This window comes from Somniosus microcephalus, chromosome 22, assembly GCF_052327205.1.
Source record: "Somniosus microcephalus isolate GS21.2 chromosome 22, FLI_Smic_1.0, whole genome shotgun sequence".
NCBI classification, from domain to species: domain Eukaryota; kingdom Metazoa; phylum Chordata; class Chondrichthyes; order Squaliformes; family Somniosidae; genus Somniosus; species Somniosus microcephalus.
In genome coordinates this window covers 31,976,674-31,991,534 of record NC_141008.1, presented here as the reverse complement: position 1 = coordinate 31,991,534, position 14,861 = coordinate 31,976,674, and the positions used below count along the sequence as shown (strand labels likewise).

The following is a 14,861-nucleotide window of genomic DNA, read 5'->3' as shown; positions in this document are numbered from 1 at the left end:
CAGTGGTGGATGTAGGTGGTCTTTGTGATAGAAAGGATGAGAGGTTGGAAGCTCCGCTCATGAGCCGTATCAGACACTGCAGTTACAAACAGTTTGGTTCAGTCTGAGACAGTGGCCGAGAGGAGGATGGAATCGGTGGCAAGCAAGCAGTTGGGGGGGCAAAGACGATAACTTTTCCCGCTGTTTCACTGGAGTAAGTTGTAGCTTATCCAAGACAGCATTTTGGGCAAGCAGCCTGATAGCACAGAAGCAATGACGAGATCAAGACAAATGATGGATAGATAGAGCTGGGTGTCATCAACATACAGTACATATGGAAGCTAATGCCATGTCATTCGAAGATATTGCAAAGAGGCAGCACGCAGAAGAGAAAAAGGAGGCCAACGATAGATCCTTGTGAGACTTCAGAGGTAATGGAGTGTGCAGGGAAGCCATTGCTGGAGATGCTCTGGGTACGATCTTGGGATAGGTAAGAGTGGAACCAGGTGAGTGCAGGTTCACTGAACTGGTCGACACAGGAGAGTCGTTGGAGGAAGATGGTGTGGTTGACTGCATCGAAATTCCAAAGCGGTCAACTAGGGATAATGCACCACCGTCACATAGGATGCCATTTGTGTCATACCCTTCCATCATTGTCACTGGATTTCAGTTCGGAGTGGGGGGCCATGGCTGATTTTTTTTTTTTCTCTCTTCCCTAGCCCAAGGTTACTGGGGCCACTTGTACTGGCAGCTAGCTGCGATCAGCTAACTAAGCACAGACCAGAGGTTGAACCTGCGACCTTCAGGTCTGTTTGGCTTTGTGCTACAGCAGGTGGTGCTTTTATCACTGAGCCATTGGGAAGCCCACACTTCTGCTTTTAACTCCTTCCCAAGGCATGCAATGTCTTGTGCCGCTGGATTTTGCTGTCTGTTTAGAAGATGGAACATCCCATGCTACAAGTTTGTAAATGCAAGTCCTTTCCTTCCTTTGTAAGACCATTGTTAATGGAATCCTGTAACTGGATCAGAAGCCTATTGTTGAAGTTGTCTGATCAGTGGCCCTGTTTTACATTTGGTACGAACGATAGAGATGTAACGCAGAATGCGCTCTGAGCCGCAACCTGCAATGTCTACTGTTAACGTGACCATATTTTAAGCAGGATTAGACCCTAAGATTGCCAGGTTACAGTATAGATTGCATCCCATTGTCTAAATCAAATGACTATTTAAAATCAGGAGAAAGTGTTTGTATAGCTGGGACTCCTACATTGTTGTAATTTCTGCTTCCTCTCCAGGTGTGCTTGCGTAAAGCTCCCTCCTCAACGTGTGGTGTCCCCTTCCTGCGGTGTGTCTGTATAGTGATCCCTCCTTATGACCTGTCTGTGTAGTGCTCCCTCCTTACCAACATGTTTGTGTATTGATTCCTACCCTACAATATGGGGGAATTTCCCCATTGTGCTCTTATCCAAAATCTGGCAGTATCAGGGCAGAGAATGAGGGAAAATACAGCTACCGAAGCCCATCATTCCAACTTGGAGTTCCCATCCCCTGCTCTTGCCAGGACCACCACAAGTTATTCCTTTCCTGCCCGCTGCATGCAAATGATGCTAGAGTTCCCAGGTGATTTTCTTACTGTCCGTCTCGCTTTCTGTCGCTTCCTCGGGCTGCCATGTGGCAATAAAGGTTCCAATTTCCCCCAATGGAGGGAAATGGTCTTGTAGCCACCTCCTCACCTTCCAGTCTGGCCCCAAACACTTCGCTGCTGATGGCGCCGGTCTCCGCCGAGGCCTCCAGTGGGCCATGAGCTCTGATCTTCAGGGTGCTTCTGCCTCTTTAAGGCCCCTCACTTCCTCCTCTGATATAATGTTCCTGCCGGGATTTTCTGCTCTTATGCTGGCAGTCTTCCTCTTGGTGGCAGGAATCGCACCCAGAGCCCGACATGCATCATGAATGAGCCCCTGTAAAATGGGTCAGGGTTGGGCAGATCCAGAGGGCGAGCAGAAGAAGTCCTAACCCACCACACGTTTGCTGACGATACAAAGCTAGGTGGGAAAGTAAGTTGTGAGGAGGCTGCAGAGGGATATAGACAGGTTCAGTGAGTGGGCAAGAACATGGCAGATGGAGTATAATGTGGAGAAATGCGAAGTTATTCGCTTTGGTAGGGAAAATAGAAAAGCAGGACATTTTTTAAATGGTGAAAGGTTGTTATTCAGAGGGAGCTGGGTGTCCTTGTACACAAATCACAGAAAGTTAACATGTAGATACAGCAAGCAATTAGGAGAGCAAATGGTATGTTAGCCTTTATTACAAAAGGATTGGAGTATAAGAGTAAAGAAGTTCTATTGAAATTATATAGGGCTTTGGTGAGACCACACCTGGAGTACTTTGTACAGTTTTAGTCTCCTTACCTAAGGAAGGATACGTGCCATAGAAGAGAGTGCAACAAAGCTTCACTGGAATGATTCCTGGGATGGGGGGATTGTCCTACGAGGAGAGATTGAGTAGACTATGCCTATGTTCCCTAGAGTTTACAAGAATGAGAGGTGATCTCATTGGACATAAAATTCTGAAAGGGCTTGACAAGCCTATGCAGGGAGGATGTTTCCCCTGGCTGGGGAGTCTAGAACTAGCGGTCACAGTCTCAGAATAGAGGGTCGGCCATTTAGGACTGAGATGAGGAGAAATGTCTTCACTCAAAAGGGTTGTGAGTCTTTGGAATTCTCTACCCCAGAGGGCTGTGAATGCTCAGGCATTGAGTATATTCAAGAAAGAGATCAATAGATTTTTGGATATTAAGGGAACCAAGGGATATGGGGATAGTGCGGGAAGGTGGCGTTGAGGTAGAAGATCAGCCATGATCTTACTGAATGGTGGAGCAGGCTCGAAGGGCTGAATGGCCTACTCCTGCTCCTATTTCTTATGTTCTTAAAGCTGCCATCTGTGCCTTTGGCCTCGTAAATGGAATCTGTGGTGTCAACGTTCTGGGATTCAGTGCAACTTGTGTAAATGATGCAGATTTAGTGGTTTGTGATCTGATTCGGTGCAGCGTGTGCAAATAGCAGTGTTTGATTCAGTGTATGGTGTGAATAGTACAGAGTTTGGTACAGTGTTAACAGTGCTGACTTGGACTGTAGTTCACTGCTTTTATTGCTGCTAAGTCTGTGCTGTTGTATGGTAAATGTTTCACCTACTCTGATTTGCAGACCTGCCTGAGAGAGTCGGATGACAGTGATATTGAGGAATCTCTGTCCGTCCACAGTGACGACCAGCGCTCGGAAGCAAGTTGGGAACCTGTGGATAGGAAGGAGACTGAGGTAGGAGTGGAGGTTGTTCATCACTCTTTGTACAATAGAAACAGTAACATGGAAAACACAGGTCAAGAAAGTTAAGTTCTGCAAATGTGAACTACGAAATGCCTGGGGCTCCAACAGGGAGTCCCTCTGTCACCAATTATCCTGCTGTAGGTAGAGCCACTCAATCATTTTCTCTCTGTTTCTCTCTCTCTTTCCCTTTCTCAGTTTCTCTCCCTCTCTGTTTTTCTCTCTCTCTCGCGCCCGCCCTCTCGCGCGCTCTCTTTCTCTCTCTTTTTCTCTCTCTCTGTTTTTCTCTCTCTCTCTCTTTTTCTCTCTCTGTTTTTCTCTTTTTTCTTTCTTGCTCTCTTTTTATTCGTTCATGGGATGTGGGCATCGCTGGCAAGGCCAGCATTTATTGCCCATACCTAGTTGCCCTTGAGAAGGTGGTGGTGAGCCGCCACCTTGAACCGCTGCAGTCCGTGTGGTGAAGGTACTCCCACAGTGCTGTTAGGGAGAGAGTTCCAGGATTTTGACCCAGCGACGATGAAGGAACGGCGATATACTTCCAAGTCAGAATGGTGTGTGACTTGGAGGGGAACTTGGAGGTGGTGGTGATCCCATGCGCCTGCTTCCCTTGTCCTACTAGGTGGAAGAGGTCGCGGGTTTGGGAGGTGCTGCCGAAGAAGCCTTGGCGAGTTGCTGCAGTGCATCTTGTAGATGGTACACACTGCAGCCACGGTGTGCCAGTGGTGGAGGGAGTGAATGTTTAAGGTGGTGAATGGGATGTCAATCAAGCGGGCTGCTTAGTCTTGGATGGTGTCGAGGTTATTGAGTGTTGTTGGAGCTGCACTCATCCAGGCAAGTGGAGAGTATTCCATCGCACTGCTGACCTGTGCCTTGTAGATGGTGGAAAGGCTTTGGGGAGTCAGGAGGTGAAACACTCGCCGGAGAATACCCAGCCTCTGACCTGCTCTTGTTGCCACAGTATTTATGTGGCTGGTCCAGTTAAGTTTCTGGTTAATGGTGACCCCCCCCCCCCAAGGACGTTGATGGTGGGGGAATTGGTGATGGTAATGCTGTTGAATGTCAGGGGGCAATGGTTAGTCGCTCGCTTGTTGGAGATAGTCATTGCTTGGCGCGAATGTTACCTGCCACTTATCAGCCCAAGCCTGAATTTCGCCTTGGTCTTACTTCACGCGGGTATGGACTGCTTCATTATCTGAGGAGTTGCAAATGGCACTGAACACTGTGCAGTTATCAGCGAACATCCCCACTTCTGACCTTATGATGGTGGGAAGGTCAGTGATAGAGCAGCTGAAGATGGTTGGGCCTAGGACACTGCCCTGAGGAACTCCTGTAGTGATGTCCTGGGGCTGTGATGATTGACCTCCAACCACCACAACCAACTTCCTTTGTGCTTGGTATGATTCCAGCCAGTAGAGAGTTTCCCCCCGATTCCCATTGACTTCAGTTTTACTAGGGCTCCTTGATGCCACACTTGGTCAAATGCTGCCTTGACGTCAAGGGCAGTCACTCTTAGCTCACCTCTGGAATTCAGCTCTTTTGTCCATGTTTGGACCAAGGCTGTAATGGTGTCTGGAGCCGAGTGGTCCTGGCTGACCCCAAACTGGGCATCAGTGAGTAGGTTATTGGTGAGTAAGTGCTGCTTGATAGCACTGTTGATGACACCTTCCATCACTTTGCTGATGATTGAGAGTAGACTGATGGGACGGTAATTAGTTGGATTGGATTTGTCGTGCTTTTTGTGGACAGGACGTACCTGGGCAGTTTCCACATTGTCGGGATAGATGCCAGTGTTGTAGCTGTACTGGAACAGTTTGGCTAGAGGCGCGGCTAGTTCTGGAGCACAAGTCTTCAGCATGACAGCCGGGATGTTGTCGGGGCCCATAGCCTTTGCTGTACCCAGTGTGCTCAGCCATTTCTTGATGTCACGTGGAGTGAAACGAATTGGCTGAAGACTGGCTTCTATGATGGTGGGGACCTCAGGAGAAGGCCGATATGGATCATCCACTCGCCACTTCTGGCTGAAGATGGTTGCAAACGCTTCAGCCTTGTCTTTTGCACTCACGTGCTGGGCTCCACCATCATTGAGGATGGGGATATTCATAGAGCCTCCTCCTCACGTTAGTTGTTTCATGGTCCGCCACCATTCGTGACTGGATGTGGCAGGATTGCAGAGCTTTGATCTGATCCATTGATTGTGGGATCGCTTAGCCCTGTCTATAGTGTGCTACTTCCGCTTTTTAGCATGCATGTAGTCTTGTGTTGCAGCTTCCCCAGGTTGGCGCTGCTTTTAGGTATGCCTGGTGCTGCTCCTGGTATGCTCTTCTACACTCATTGTTGAACCAGTTTTGGTGCCCTAGCTTGATGGTAATGGTAATAATCATGGGGGATTTTAATCTGCATATTGTAGTGTCCGTGTGTAGATAAAGACACTGAAGACAGGAGTTGGTTCATAGGTATTTACTAAGCAACTCTGGGGGGGGGGGCGGTTCTAAAGGATATACACAATACACAGGCTTATATAGCCCAAGTGGCAATTACCGGCATTACGCACACCTGGGGCTCTTAAAGGCACATACACCACAATTGCTCTTAAAGGCACATACACCACAATTCCTCCCCTTCTAGCTAACTAGTACATCATATTTTAAGTAATTATTAATTACATGTTACATGCAAAATAATATACATTGCTGTATTAATTAATTATAAGTTAGTCTCTCAGGAGGCTTCCTGACTCGGTCCGGATAACGCCTCGGGGGTGTAGTAGTTTCTGGTGGTGTAGTAGGTTCTTCTGTCAAGGCTGATTCGGCTTGAAGGCCAGTGTCGGGTTCCAGTATCACCGGATCGGAGGTAGATATGGGTATCTCTACTTCATCGTTAGATGTATAGCGTGGTGGTGTAGGTTGTCCCTTTTCGGATGACTTGATGATTTGGTCAGCATGGCGCCTTATTATGCTTTCTCCGATGTCCACGGTATACATCAGTGGTCCTAGTCGTGTGCAGATAGTTCCAGGCTGCCATTTCTCGGTACGGTAGTCCCGGGCCAAAACCGGTTGGCCTATCTGGAAGGCCTTAGTTGGCCTTTCATTCATGCCCTGAAACTGCCGGTTCTCCACGTCCCTTCGGATGTTGGGCTTGACCAAATCCAGCCGGCATCTTAGGTTTCTATTGTAGAACATCATGGCGGGAGTTTGGTTTGTAACCATATGTGTTGCATTCCTATATGCAAATAAGAAGTTATCCACCTTGTGCTGAAGTTTTATGTCTTCATTACCCATGGCCTTGATGGCCTTCTTAAAGGTCTGGACAAACCTTTCAGCCAATCCATTGGTGGCGGGATGGTATGGGGCGGACGTGTAGTGCTTTACCCCATTGTTCTTTAAGAACTTTCTGAATTCTTCGGACACAAATTGCGGTCCATTATCAGAACATATCTGTTCCGGCAGCCCATTCCTGGCAAATATGGTCCTTAATACTGTGATGGTTTTTTCCGTGGTGGTGGAGGACATCTTTATTACCTCCGGCCACTTGGAGTGTGCATCAACCGCGATTAAGAACATTGAGTCCATAAATGGACCAGCAAAGTCGATGTGCACCCTTTGCCAGGGAGATGAGGGCCACTCCCATGGATGTAGAGGGGCCTGTGGCGGAGCATTTTGGACCTTCTGGCATCCTAGGCAGCTCTTGGTCATGTCTTCGATGTCTCCATCGATACCTGGCCACCATACAAATGCCCTAGCTAGGTTCTTCATTTTCACTCCACCCAGATGCCCCTCGTGAAGCTCCTTTAGCACTTTATCCTGGAGTTTGGGTGGAATCACCACTCTGGATCCACACATCAAGGTTCCTCGGCACACTGACAGCTGTTCTCTTCTTTGCGAGAATGCTGGCAACAGTGGTTCGCCATGTGCTGGCCATCCCTTCATTGTTAAATCGTAGACCCATGAGAGAGTAGGGTCATTTCTGGTCTCCCTTTCAATGGCAGAATTTGTCACCGGTAGACATTCCACTATGGTAGAGTGGAATATCTCTACTGGGTCTACTGTAGGTGCCTCTTCTATCGTTGGCAACGGCAGGCGCGATAAACCGTCAGCATTCCCATGCTGTTTTGACCCTTTGTATTCAATGTTGTATTGGTGTGCCCCTAGAAAAAGGGACCACCTCTGTAGTCTTTGTGCTGTCATAATGGGGACACCTTTCTTAGGGTTGAATATGGAGATGAGGGGTTGATGGTCAGTCAGCAAGGTAAATTTTTGTCCATGTAGGTAATGGTTGAATTTCTTCACTCCCCATACCAGGCTGAGTGCTTCCCTGTCTATCTGGGAATAGTTACGCTCAGCTGAGTTCAATGAGCGTGATGCAAAAGCTATCGGCCGTTCCGAGCCATCAGGGAATCTATGGGACAATACCGCTCCTATGCCGTAAGGGGATGCATCGCACGCCAGTCTGATTGGTAGTGATGGGTTGTAATGAGCCAAAACTTTCTCGGATGTGATTAAGTCTTTACATTTATGGAAGGCACGTTTACAGTCTTCGTTCCATTTCCAAATCACTCCTGTGTGTAGAAGATCATTAAGAGGGTGTAGAATAGTTGATAAGTTCGGTATAAACTTATGATAGTAATTTATTAATCCCAGGAATGACCTCCATTGTGAAACATTTTCAGGTGCTGGGGCTTTTATAACTGCTTCAATTTTTTCAGGTGACTTATGCAACCCTTCCTTATTAATTATGTGGCCACAATATGATATCTGATTTTGGAAAAATTCGCACTTGGGGCGATTTGCTTGTAGGCCCCGTTCTTTCAGCCTAGTGAGCACCTGCTCCAAATTGGCAAGGTGCTCGTTGTCGTTTTCTCCTGTTATAAGGATGTCATCTAGGTAGCATTGAGTCCCCGGAATCCCTTGTAGGATTTGCTCCATAGCTCTTTGCCAGATGGCTGGAGCTGATGCTACTCCAAAAACCAGTCGATTGTACTGGTACAGGCCTTTGTGTGTGTTTATTGTGAGATACTTTTTAGCGGTCTCCTCAACCTCCATCTGTAGATATGCCTGTGCCAAGTCAATTTTTGTGAAACGTTTTCCTCCGGATAGTGAGGCGAAAATATCTTCTATCCTCGGAAGAGGATACTGTACCGTGTGAAGGACCGGGTTTACAGTCACCTTAAAGTCCCCACAGATGTGAATTTTTCTCTGTTCCTCAGAGTTATTTTTCAATGCTTTTTTCATGACTGGAACGATGGGTGTTGCCCATTCGCTCCAATCTATTTTGGATAATACGCCTGCCTTTTCCAAATTCTCCAGCTCTGCCTCGACTGCCGGATGTATTGCGTATGGCACCGGTCTTGCCTTAAAAAATTTTGGAATTGCTGCATCTTCCACTTTTATTGAGGCGGTGATGCCTTTCAAGGTTCCTAGTTTCTCTTGAAACACTTCTTTGGCGTTGGCCAAGATGTCTTTTAATCGTTCAGGTATGATGTCATCCTTGTTTTTTTCCTTACTGGTCACCGTCAGTGCCTGAATGGAGTGCCAGTCTAAACGTATCTTCCTTATCCATTCACGTCCCAACAACGGTGGACCACCATCTTGTAGAATGTATAAATACAACTTTTGTATTTCTTTGCCGTTGTATACCACAGGCACCTTTATTTTTCCTTTGGGGTATACTTTCTGCCCCGTATATGTTTTTAAGATAATGGATGTGTCTTTTAGAGGTATATGCGAAAATAGCCTCTCGTAATCTCGTCGATTTATTACGGTTAGAGCTGATCCTGTATCTAGCTCCATTTTAACTGGGGACCCTGCTATTATGAGGGTAACCCAAATGGTCTGGTAATCTTCATTGGCAATTACATTATGTAATTTGAGAGAGCTTAGTCTCTTGTTCCCGGAGTCGCTATCGCTCTTCTGGTCTTTGGAGCTACTGTCCGTCATCATTTGTACCTTTCTGTGCTTTTCCTTATTGATTCTTTTCCCGTTAGTGGATTTTTTTATTTTCAGATCGGCATACACGTGGAATGTGTCCCATCTTTCCGCATCGCCTGCATGCTTTTTCTTTGAACCAGCAATCCCTCTGGTCATGGTTGGATCTGCCGCAGCGATAACATCTCTTGAAACCCCGTGTCATTTCCTGGGTGCCGAAGTCCTGTGGCCTTTGCTGTATCTTTGCCGCTCCTATTGCACTGAAAGCCTTGTCCAGTGTTAAATCTTTTCCAGAAGATACCTTCTTTTGTGTTTCTACACTTAGGGGATCGCAGATGAATTTGTCTTGCAGAGAATCTGCCAGTCCTGCCTCGAATTGGCAGTGTAGGCTATCAACAATCTCCTCAAAATTCTTGTCCATCGGTTCGGCTGGAGTGATTAAGTTGCGTAACAGCTTGTATGTTTCTGCGCCCATTAGATCCAGAAGCACTGAAGCTTTTTTTTCATCTTCTATTCCATTTGCGGTGCAATACACATATAGACTGGAAAAATCAGATGGGCAAAAGTAACATAGATGAGTTTATGGAATGTTTTCAGGCTAGTTTCTTACAACAGCACGTTCTGGAGCCAACCAGAGAGCAGGCTATACCAGACCTGGTATTGTGCAACGAGATAGGATTAATTAATGACCTCATAGTGAAGGCGCCTCTAGGTAGCAGCGATCATAATATGATTGAATTTTACATTCAGTTTGAGAGAGAGAAGAGTGGGTCCAAGACTATTTTAAACTTAAATAAGGGCAATTGTGAGGGCATGAAAGCAGAGCTAGCTAATGTGAACTGGCAAATTAGGTTAAGGGATAGGTCAGTAGAGTTGCAGTGGCAGACATTTAAGGGGATATTTCAAAATACACAGAATATGTATATACATTCCAACAAGAAAAAAATTCCAAGGGGAGGACTCGCCATCCGTGGTTAACTAAAAAAGTTAAAGATAGTATTAAACTTAAAGAAAAAGTATATACAGTAATTGCGCAAAGATGGGTGGCAGGTCAGAAGCTCGGGTCCCCCCCCCACCCTCGCGCTTGGTCCCCCCCCCCCCCTCGCGCTTGGTCCCCCCCCCCCTCGCGCTCGGTCCCCCCCCCCCCCCTCGCGCTCGGTCCCCCCCCCCCCCCCTCGCGCTCGGTCCCCCCCCCCCCCCTCGCGCTCGGTCCCCCCCCCCCCCCTCGCGCTCGGTCCCCCCCCCCCCCTCGCGCTCGGTCCCCCCCCCCCCCTCGCGCTCGGTCCCCCCCCCCCCTCGCGCTCGGTCCCCCCCCCCCCCTCGCGCTCGGTCCCCCCCCCCCCCCTCGCGCTCGGTCCCCCCCCCCCCCTCGCGCTCGGTCCCCCCCCCCCCCTCGCGCTCGGTCCCCCCCCCCCCCCCTCGCGCTCGGTCCCCCCCCCCCCCTCGCGCTCGGTCCCCCCCCCCCCCTCGCGCTCGGTCCCCCCCCCCCCCTCGCGCTCGGTCCCCCCCCCCCCCCTCGCGCTCGGTCCCCCCCCCCCCTCGCGCTCGGTCCCCCCCCCCCCCTCGCGCTCGGTCCCCCCCCCCCCCTCGCGCTCGGTCCCCCCCCCCCTCGCGCTCGGTCCCCCCCCCCCTCGCGCTCGGTCCCCCCCCCCCCCTCGCGCTCGGTCCCCCCCCCCCCCCCCTCGCGCTCGGTCCCCCCCCCCCCCTCGCGCTCGGTCCCCCCCCCCCCCCCCCCTCGCGCTCGGTCCCCCCCCCCCCCCTCGCGCTCGGTCCCCCCCCCCCCCTCGCGCTCGGTCCCCCCCCCCCTCGCGCTCGGTCCCCCCCCCCTCGCGCTCGGTCCCCCCCCCCTCGCGCTCGGTCCCCCCCCCCCCTCGCGCTCGGTCCCCCCCCCCCCCCTCGCGCTCGGTCCCCCCCCCCCCCTCGCGCTCGGTCCCCCCCCCCCCCCTCGCGCTCGGTCCCCCCCCCCCCCTCGCGCTCGGTCCCCCCCCCCCTCGCGCTCGGTCCCCCCCCCCTCGCGCTCGGTCCCCCCCCCCCCCTCGCGCTCGGTCCCCCCCCCCCCTCGCGCTCGGTCCCCCCCCCCCTCGCGCTCGGTCCCCCCCCCCCCCTCGCGCTCGGTCCCCCCCCCCCTCGCGCTCGGTCCCCCCCCCCCTCGCGCTCGGTCCCCCCCCCCCCTCGCGCTCGGTCCCCCCCCCCCCCTCGCGCTCGGTTCCCCCCCCCTCGCGCTCGGCCCCCCCCCCCCTTCGCGCTCGGCCCCCCCCCCCCTCGCGCTCGGTCCCCCCCCCCTCGCGCTGGGTCCCCCCCCCCTCGCGCTGGGTCCCCTCCCCCCCTCACGCTCGGTCCCGTCCCCCCCCCCCCTCGCGCTGGGTCCCCTCCCCCCCCCCCCCCCCCCCCTCGCGCTGGGTCCCCTCCCCCCCCCCCCCCCCCCCCCCCCCCCCCCGCGCGCGCGCGCTCGGTTCCCTCCCCTCTCGCGTATGGCGCCCCCCCCCCCTCTCCTCTCGCGCTCGGTGTTGTCGTCCCCGCGCTCGGTGTCGTCCTCCTCCCCCCCCGCCCCCCCTCGCGCTCGATGTTGTCTCCCCCGCCCCCCCCCCCCCTCGCGCTTTGTGTCTCCCCGCCCCCCCCCCGCACTTTGTGTCTCCCCCCCCCCCCCCCCGCACTCGGTCTCCCCCCCCCCCCCCCCCCCCCCGCACTCGGTCTCACCCCCTCCCCCTCCCCCCCTTCTCCCCCTCCCCCCTTCTCCCCCTCCCCCCTTCTCCCCCTCCCCCCCTTCTCCCCCTCCCCCCCTTCTCCCCCTCCCCCCCTTCTCCCCCTCCCCCCCTTCTCCCCCTCCCCCCCTTCTCCCCCTCCCCCCCTTCTCCCCCTCCCCTCCTTCTCCCCCTTAACCCCCTTCTCCCCCTCCCCTCCTTCTCGCCCTCCTTCTCCCCCTCCCCTCCCCTTCCCCCCTTCTCCCCTTCTCCCCCCCTTCTCCCCCACCCCCCCTTCTCCCCCTCCCCCCCTTCTCCCCTCCCCCCCTTCTCCCCGCCCCTTCTCCCCCTCCCCTTCTCCCCCTCCCCTTCTCCCCCTCCCCTCCTCCCCTCCCCTCCTCTCCCCCTCCCCTCCTCTCCCCCTCCCCTCTTCCCCCCCTCTTCTCCCCCCCTTCTTCTCCCCCCCTTCTTCTCCCCCCCTTCTCTCCCCCCCTTCTTCTCCCCCCCCTTCTTCTCCCCCCCTTCTCCTCCCCCCCTTCTCCTCCCCCCTTCTCCTCCTCCCCTTCTCCATCTCCTCCCCCCCTTCTCCTCCCCCCTTCTCCTCCTCCCCCCCTTCTCCTCCCCCCCTTCTCCTCCCCCCCTTCTCCTCCCCCCCTTCTCCTCCCCCCCTTCTCCTCCCCCCCTTCTCCTCCCCCCCCCTTCTCCTCCCCCCCCTTCTCCTCCCCCCCTTCTCCTCCCCCCCCTTCTCCTCCCCCCCTTCTCCTCCCCCCCTTCTCCTCCCCCCCTTCTCCTCCCCCCCTTCTCCTCCCCCCCTTCTCCTCCCCCCCCTTCTCCTCCCCCCCCTTCTCCTCCCCCCCCTTCTCCTCCCCCCCCTTCTCCTCCTCCCCCCCCTTCTCCTCCCCCCCTTCTCCTCCCCCCCCTTCCTCCCCCCCTTCTCCTCCCCCCCTTCTCCTCCCCCCCCTCTCCTCTCCCCCCCTTCTTCTCCCCCCCTCTCCTCTCCCCCCTTCTTCTCCTCCCCCCCTTCTCCTCCCCCCCTTCTCCTCCTCCCCCCCTTCTCCCCCCCTTCTCCTCCTCCCCCCCTTCTCCTCCTCCCCCCCTTCTCCTCCTCCCCCCCTTCTCCTCCTCCCCCCCCTTCTTCTCCTCCTCCCCCCCTTCTCCTCCTCCCCCCCTTCTCCTCCTCCCCCCCTTCTTCTCCCCCCCCCCTTCTCCTCCCCCCCTTCTTCTCCTCCCCCCCTTCTTCTCCTCCCCCCCTTCTTCTCCTCCTCCCCCCTTCTTCTTCTCCTCCCCCCCTTCTTCTCCTCCCCCCCTTCTTCTCCTCCCCCCTTCTTCTCCTCCCCCCCTTCTTCTCCTCCCCTTCTTCTCCTCCCCCCCTTCTTCTCCTCCCCCCCTTCTCCTCCCCCCCTTCCTCTCCTCCCCTTCTTCTCCTCCCCCCCCCCCTTCTCCTCCCCCCCTTCTCCTCCTCCCCCCCTTCTCCTCCTCCCCCCCTTCTTCTTCTCCTCCCCCCCTTCTTCTCCTCCCCCTTCTCCTCCCCTTCTTCTCCTCCTCCCCCCCTTCTCCTCCTCCCCCCCCTTCTTCTTCTCCTCCCCCCCTTCTTCTCCTCCCCCCCTTCTTCTCCTCCCCCCCTTCTCCTCCCCCCCTTCTCCTCCCCCCCTTCCTCTTCTCCCCTTCTTCTCCTCCTCCCCCCCTTCTCCTCCTCCCCCCTTCTTCTCCTCCCCCCCTTCTTCTCCCCCCCCCTTCTTCTCCTCCCCCCCTTCTTCTCCTCCCCCCCTTCTTCTCCTCCCCCCCTTCTTCTCCCCCCCTTCTTCTCCTCCCCCCCTTCTTCTCCTCCCCCCCTTCTTCTCCTCCCCCCCCCTTCTCCTCCCCCCCTTCCTCTCCTCCCCTTCTTCTTCTCCTCCCCCCCTTCTTCTCCTCCCCCCCCTTCTTCTCCCCCCCCTTCCTCTCCTCCCCTTCTTCTTCTCCCCCCCTTCTCCCCCCCTTCTTCTCCTCCTCCCCCCCCTTCTTCTCCTCCCCCCCTTCTTCTCCTCCCCCCCCTTCTTCTCCTCCCCCCTTCTTCTCCTCCCCCCCCTTCTTCTCCTCCCCCCCTTCTTCTCCCCCCCTTCTTCTTCTCCCCCCCTTCTTCTCCTCCCCCCCTTCTTCTCCTCCCCCCCCTTCTCCTCCCCCCCTTCCTCTCCTCCCCTTCTTCTCCTCCTCCCCCCCCTTCTCCTCCCCTTCTTCTTCTCCCCCCCCTTCTCCTCCCCTTCTTCTCCTCCCCCCCCCTTCTTCTCCTCCCCCCCCTTCTTCTCCTCCCCCCCCCTTCTTCTCCTCCCCCCCCCTTCTTCTCCTCCCCCCTTCTTCTCCTCCCCCCCTTCTTCTCCTCCCCCCCTTCTTCTCCTCCTCCCCCCCTTCCTCCTCCCCCCCTTCTCCTCCCCCCCTTCTCCTCCCCCCCCTTCCTCTCCTCCCCTTCTTCTCCTCCTCCCCCCCCTTCTTCTCCCCCCCCCTTCTCCCCCCCTTCTTCTCCTCCTCCCCCCCTTCTTCTCCCCCCCCTTCTTCTCCCCCCCTTCCTCTCCTCCCCTTCTTCTCCTCCCCCCCTTCTTCTCCTCCCCCCCTTCTTCTCCTCCCCCCCTTTCTTCTCCTCCCCCCCTTTCTTCTCCTCCCCCCTTTCTTCTCCTCCCCCCCTTCTCCTCCCCCCCTTCTTCCTTCCTCCCCCCCTTCTTCCTTCCTCCCCCCCCTTCTTCCTTCTCCCCCCCCCTTCTTCCTTCCTCCCCCCCCCTTCTTCCTTCCTCCCCCCCTTCTTCCTTCCTCCCCCCCCTTCTTCCTTCCTCCCCCCCCTTCTTCCTTCCTCCCCCCCCCTTCTTCTTCCTCCCCCCCCCTTCTTCCTTCCTCCCCCCCCCTTCTCCTTCCTCCCCCCCCCTTCTTCCTTCCTCCCCCCCCCTTCTTCCTTCCTCCCCCCCCCTTCTTCCTTCCTCCCCCCCCCTTCTTCC

At 55.2% G+C, this 14,861-nt stretch overlaps 1 protein-coding gene across 13 annotated transcripts in view; it reads left to right on the top strand.

The window, feature by feature from the left end:
- mtmr4 (myotubularin related protein 4) overlaps nt 1-14,861 on the top strand; it is a 166,110-nt gene that overhangs the window by 142,560 nt on the left and 8,689 nt on the right. For 11 of the 13 annotated variants that reach the window (XM_085964420.1, XM_085964411.1, XM_085964415.1 and 8 more), the window contains one exon: nt 3,183-3,293. The exons of the other annotated variants lie outside the window; for them this stretch is intronic. In XM_085964420.1, the coding sequence (XP_085820546.1) occupies nt 3,183-3,293 (111 nt within the window). The remainder of the gene's footprint in view (nt 1-3,182; nt 3,294-14,861) is intronic. 13 annotated transcript variants of the gene reach the window in all.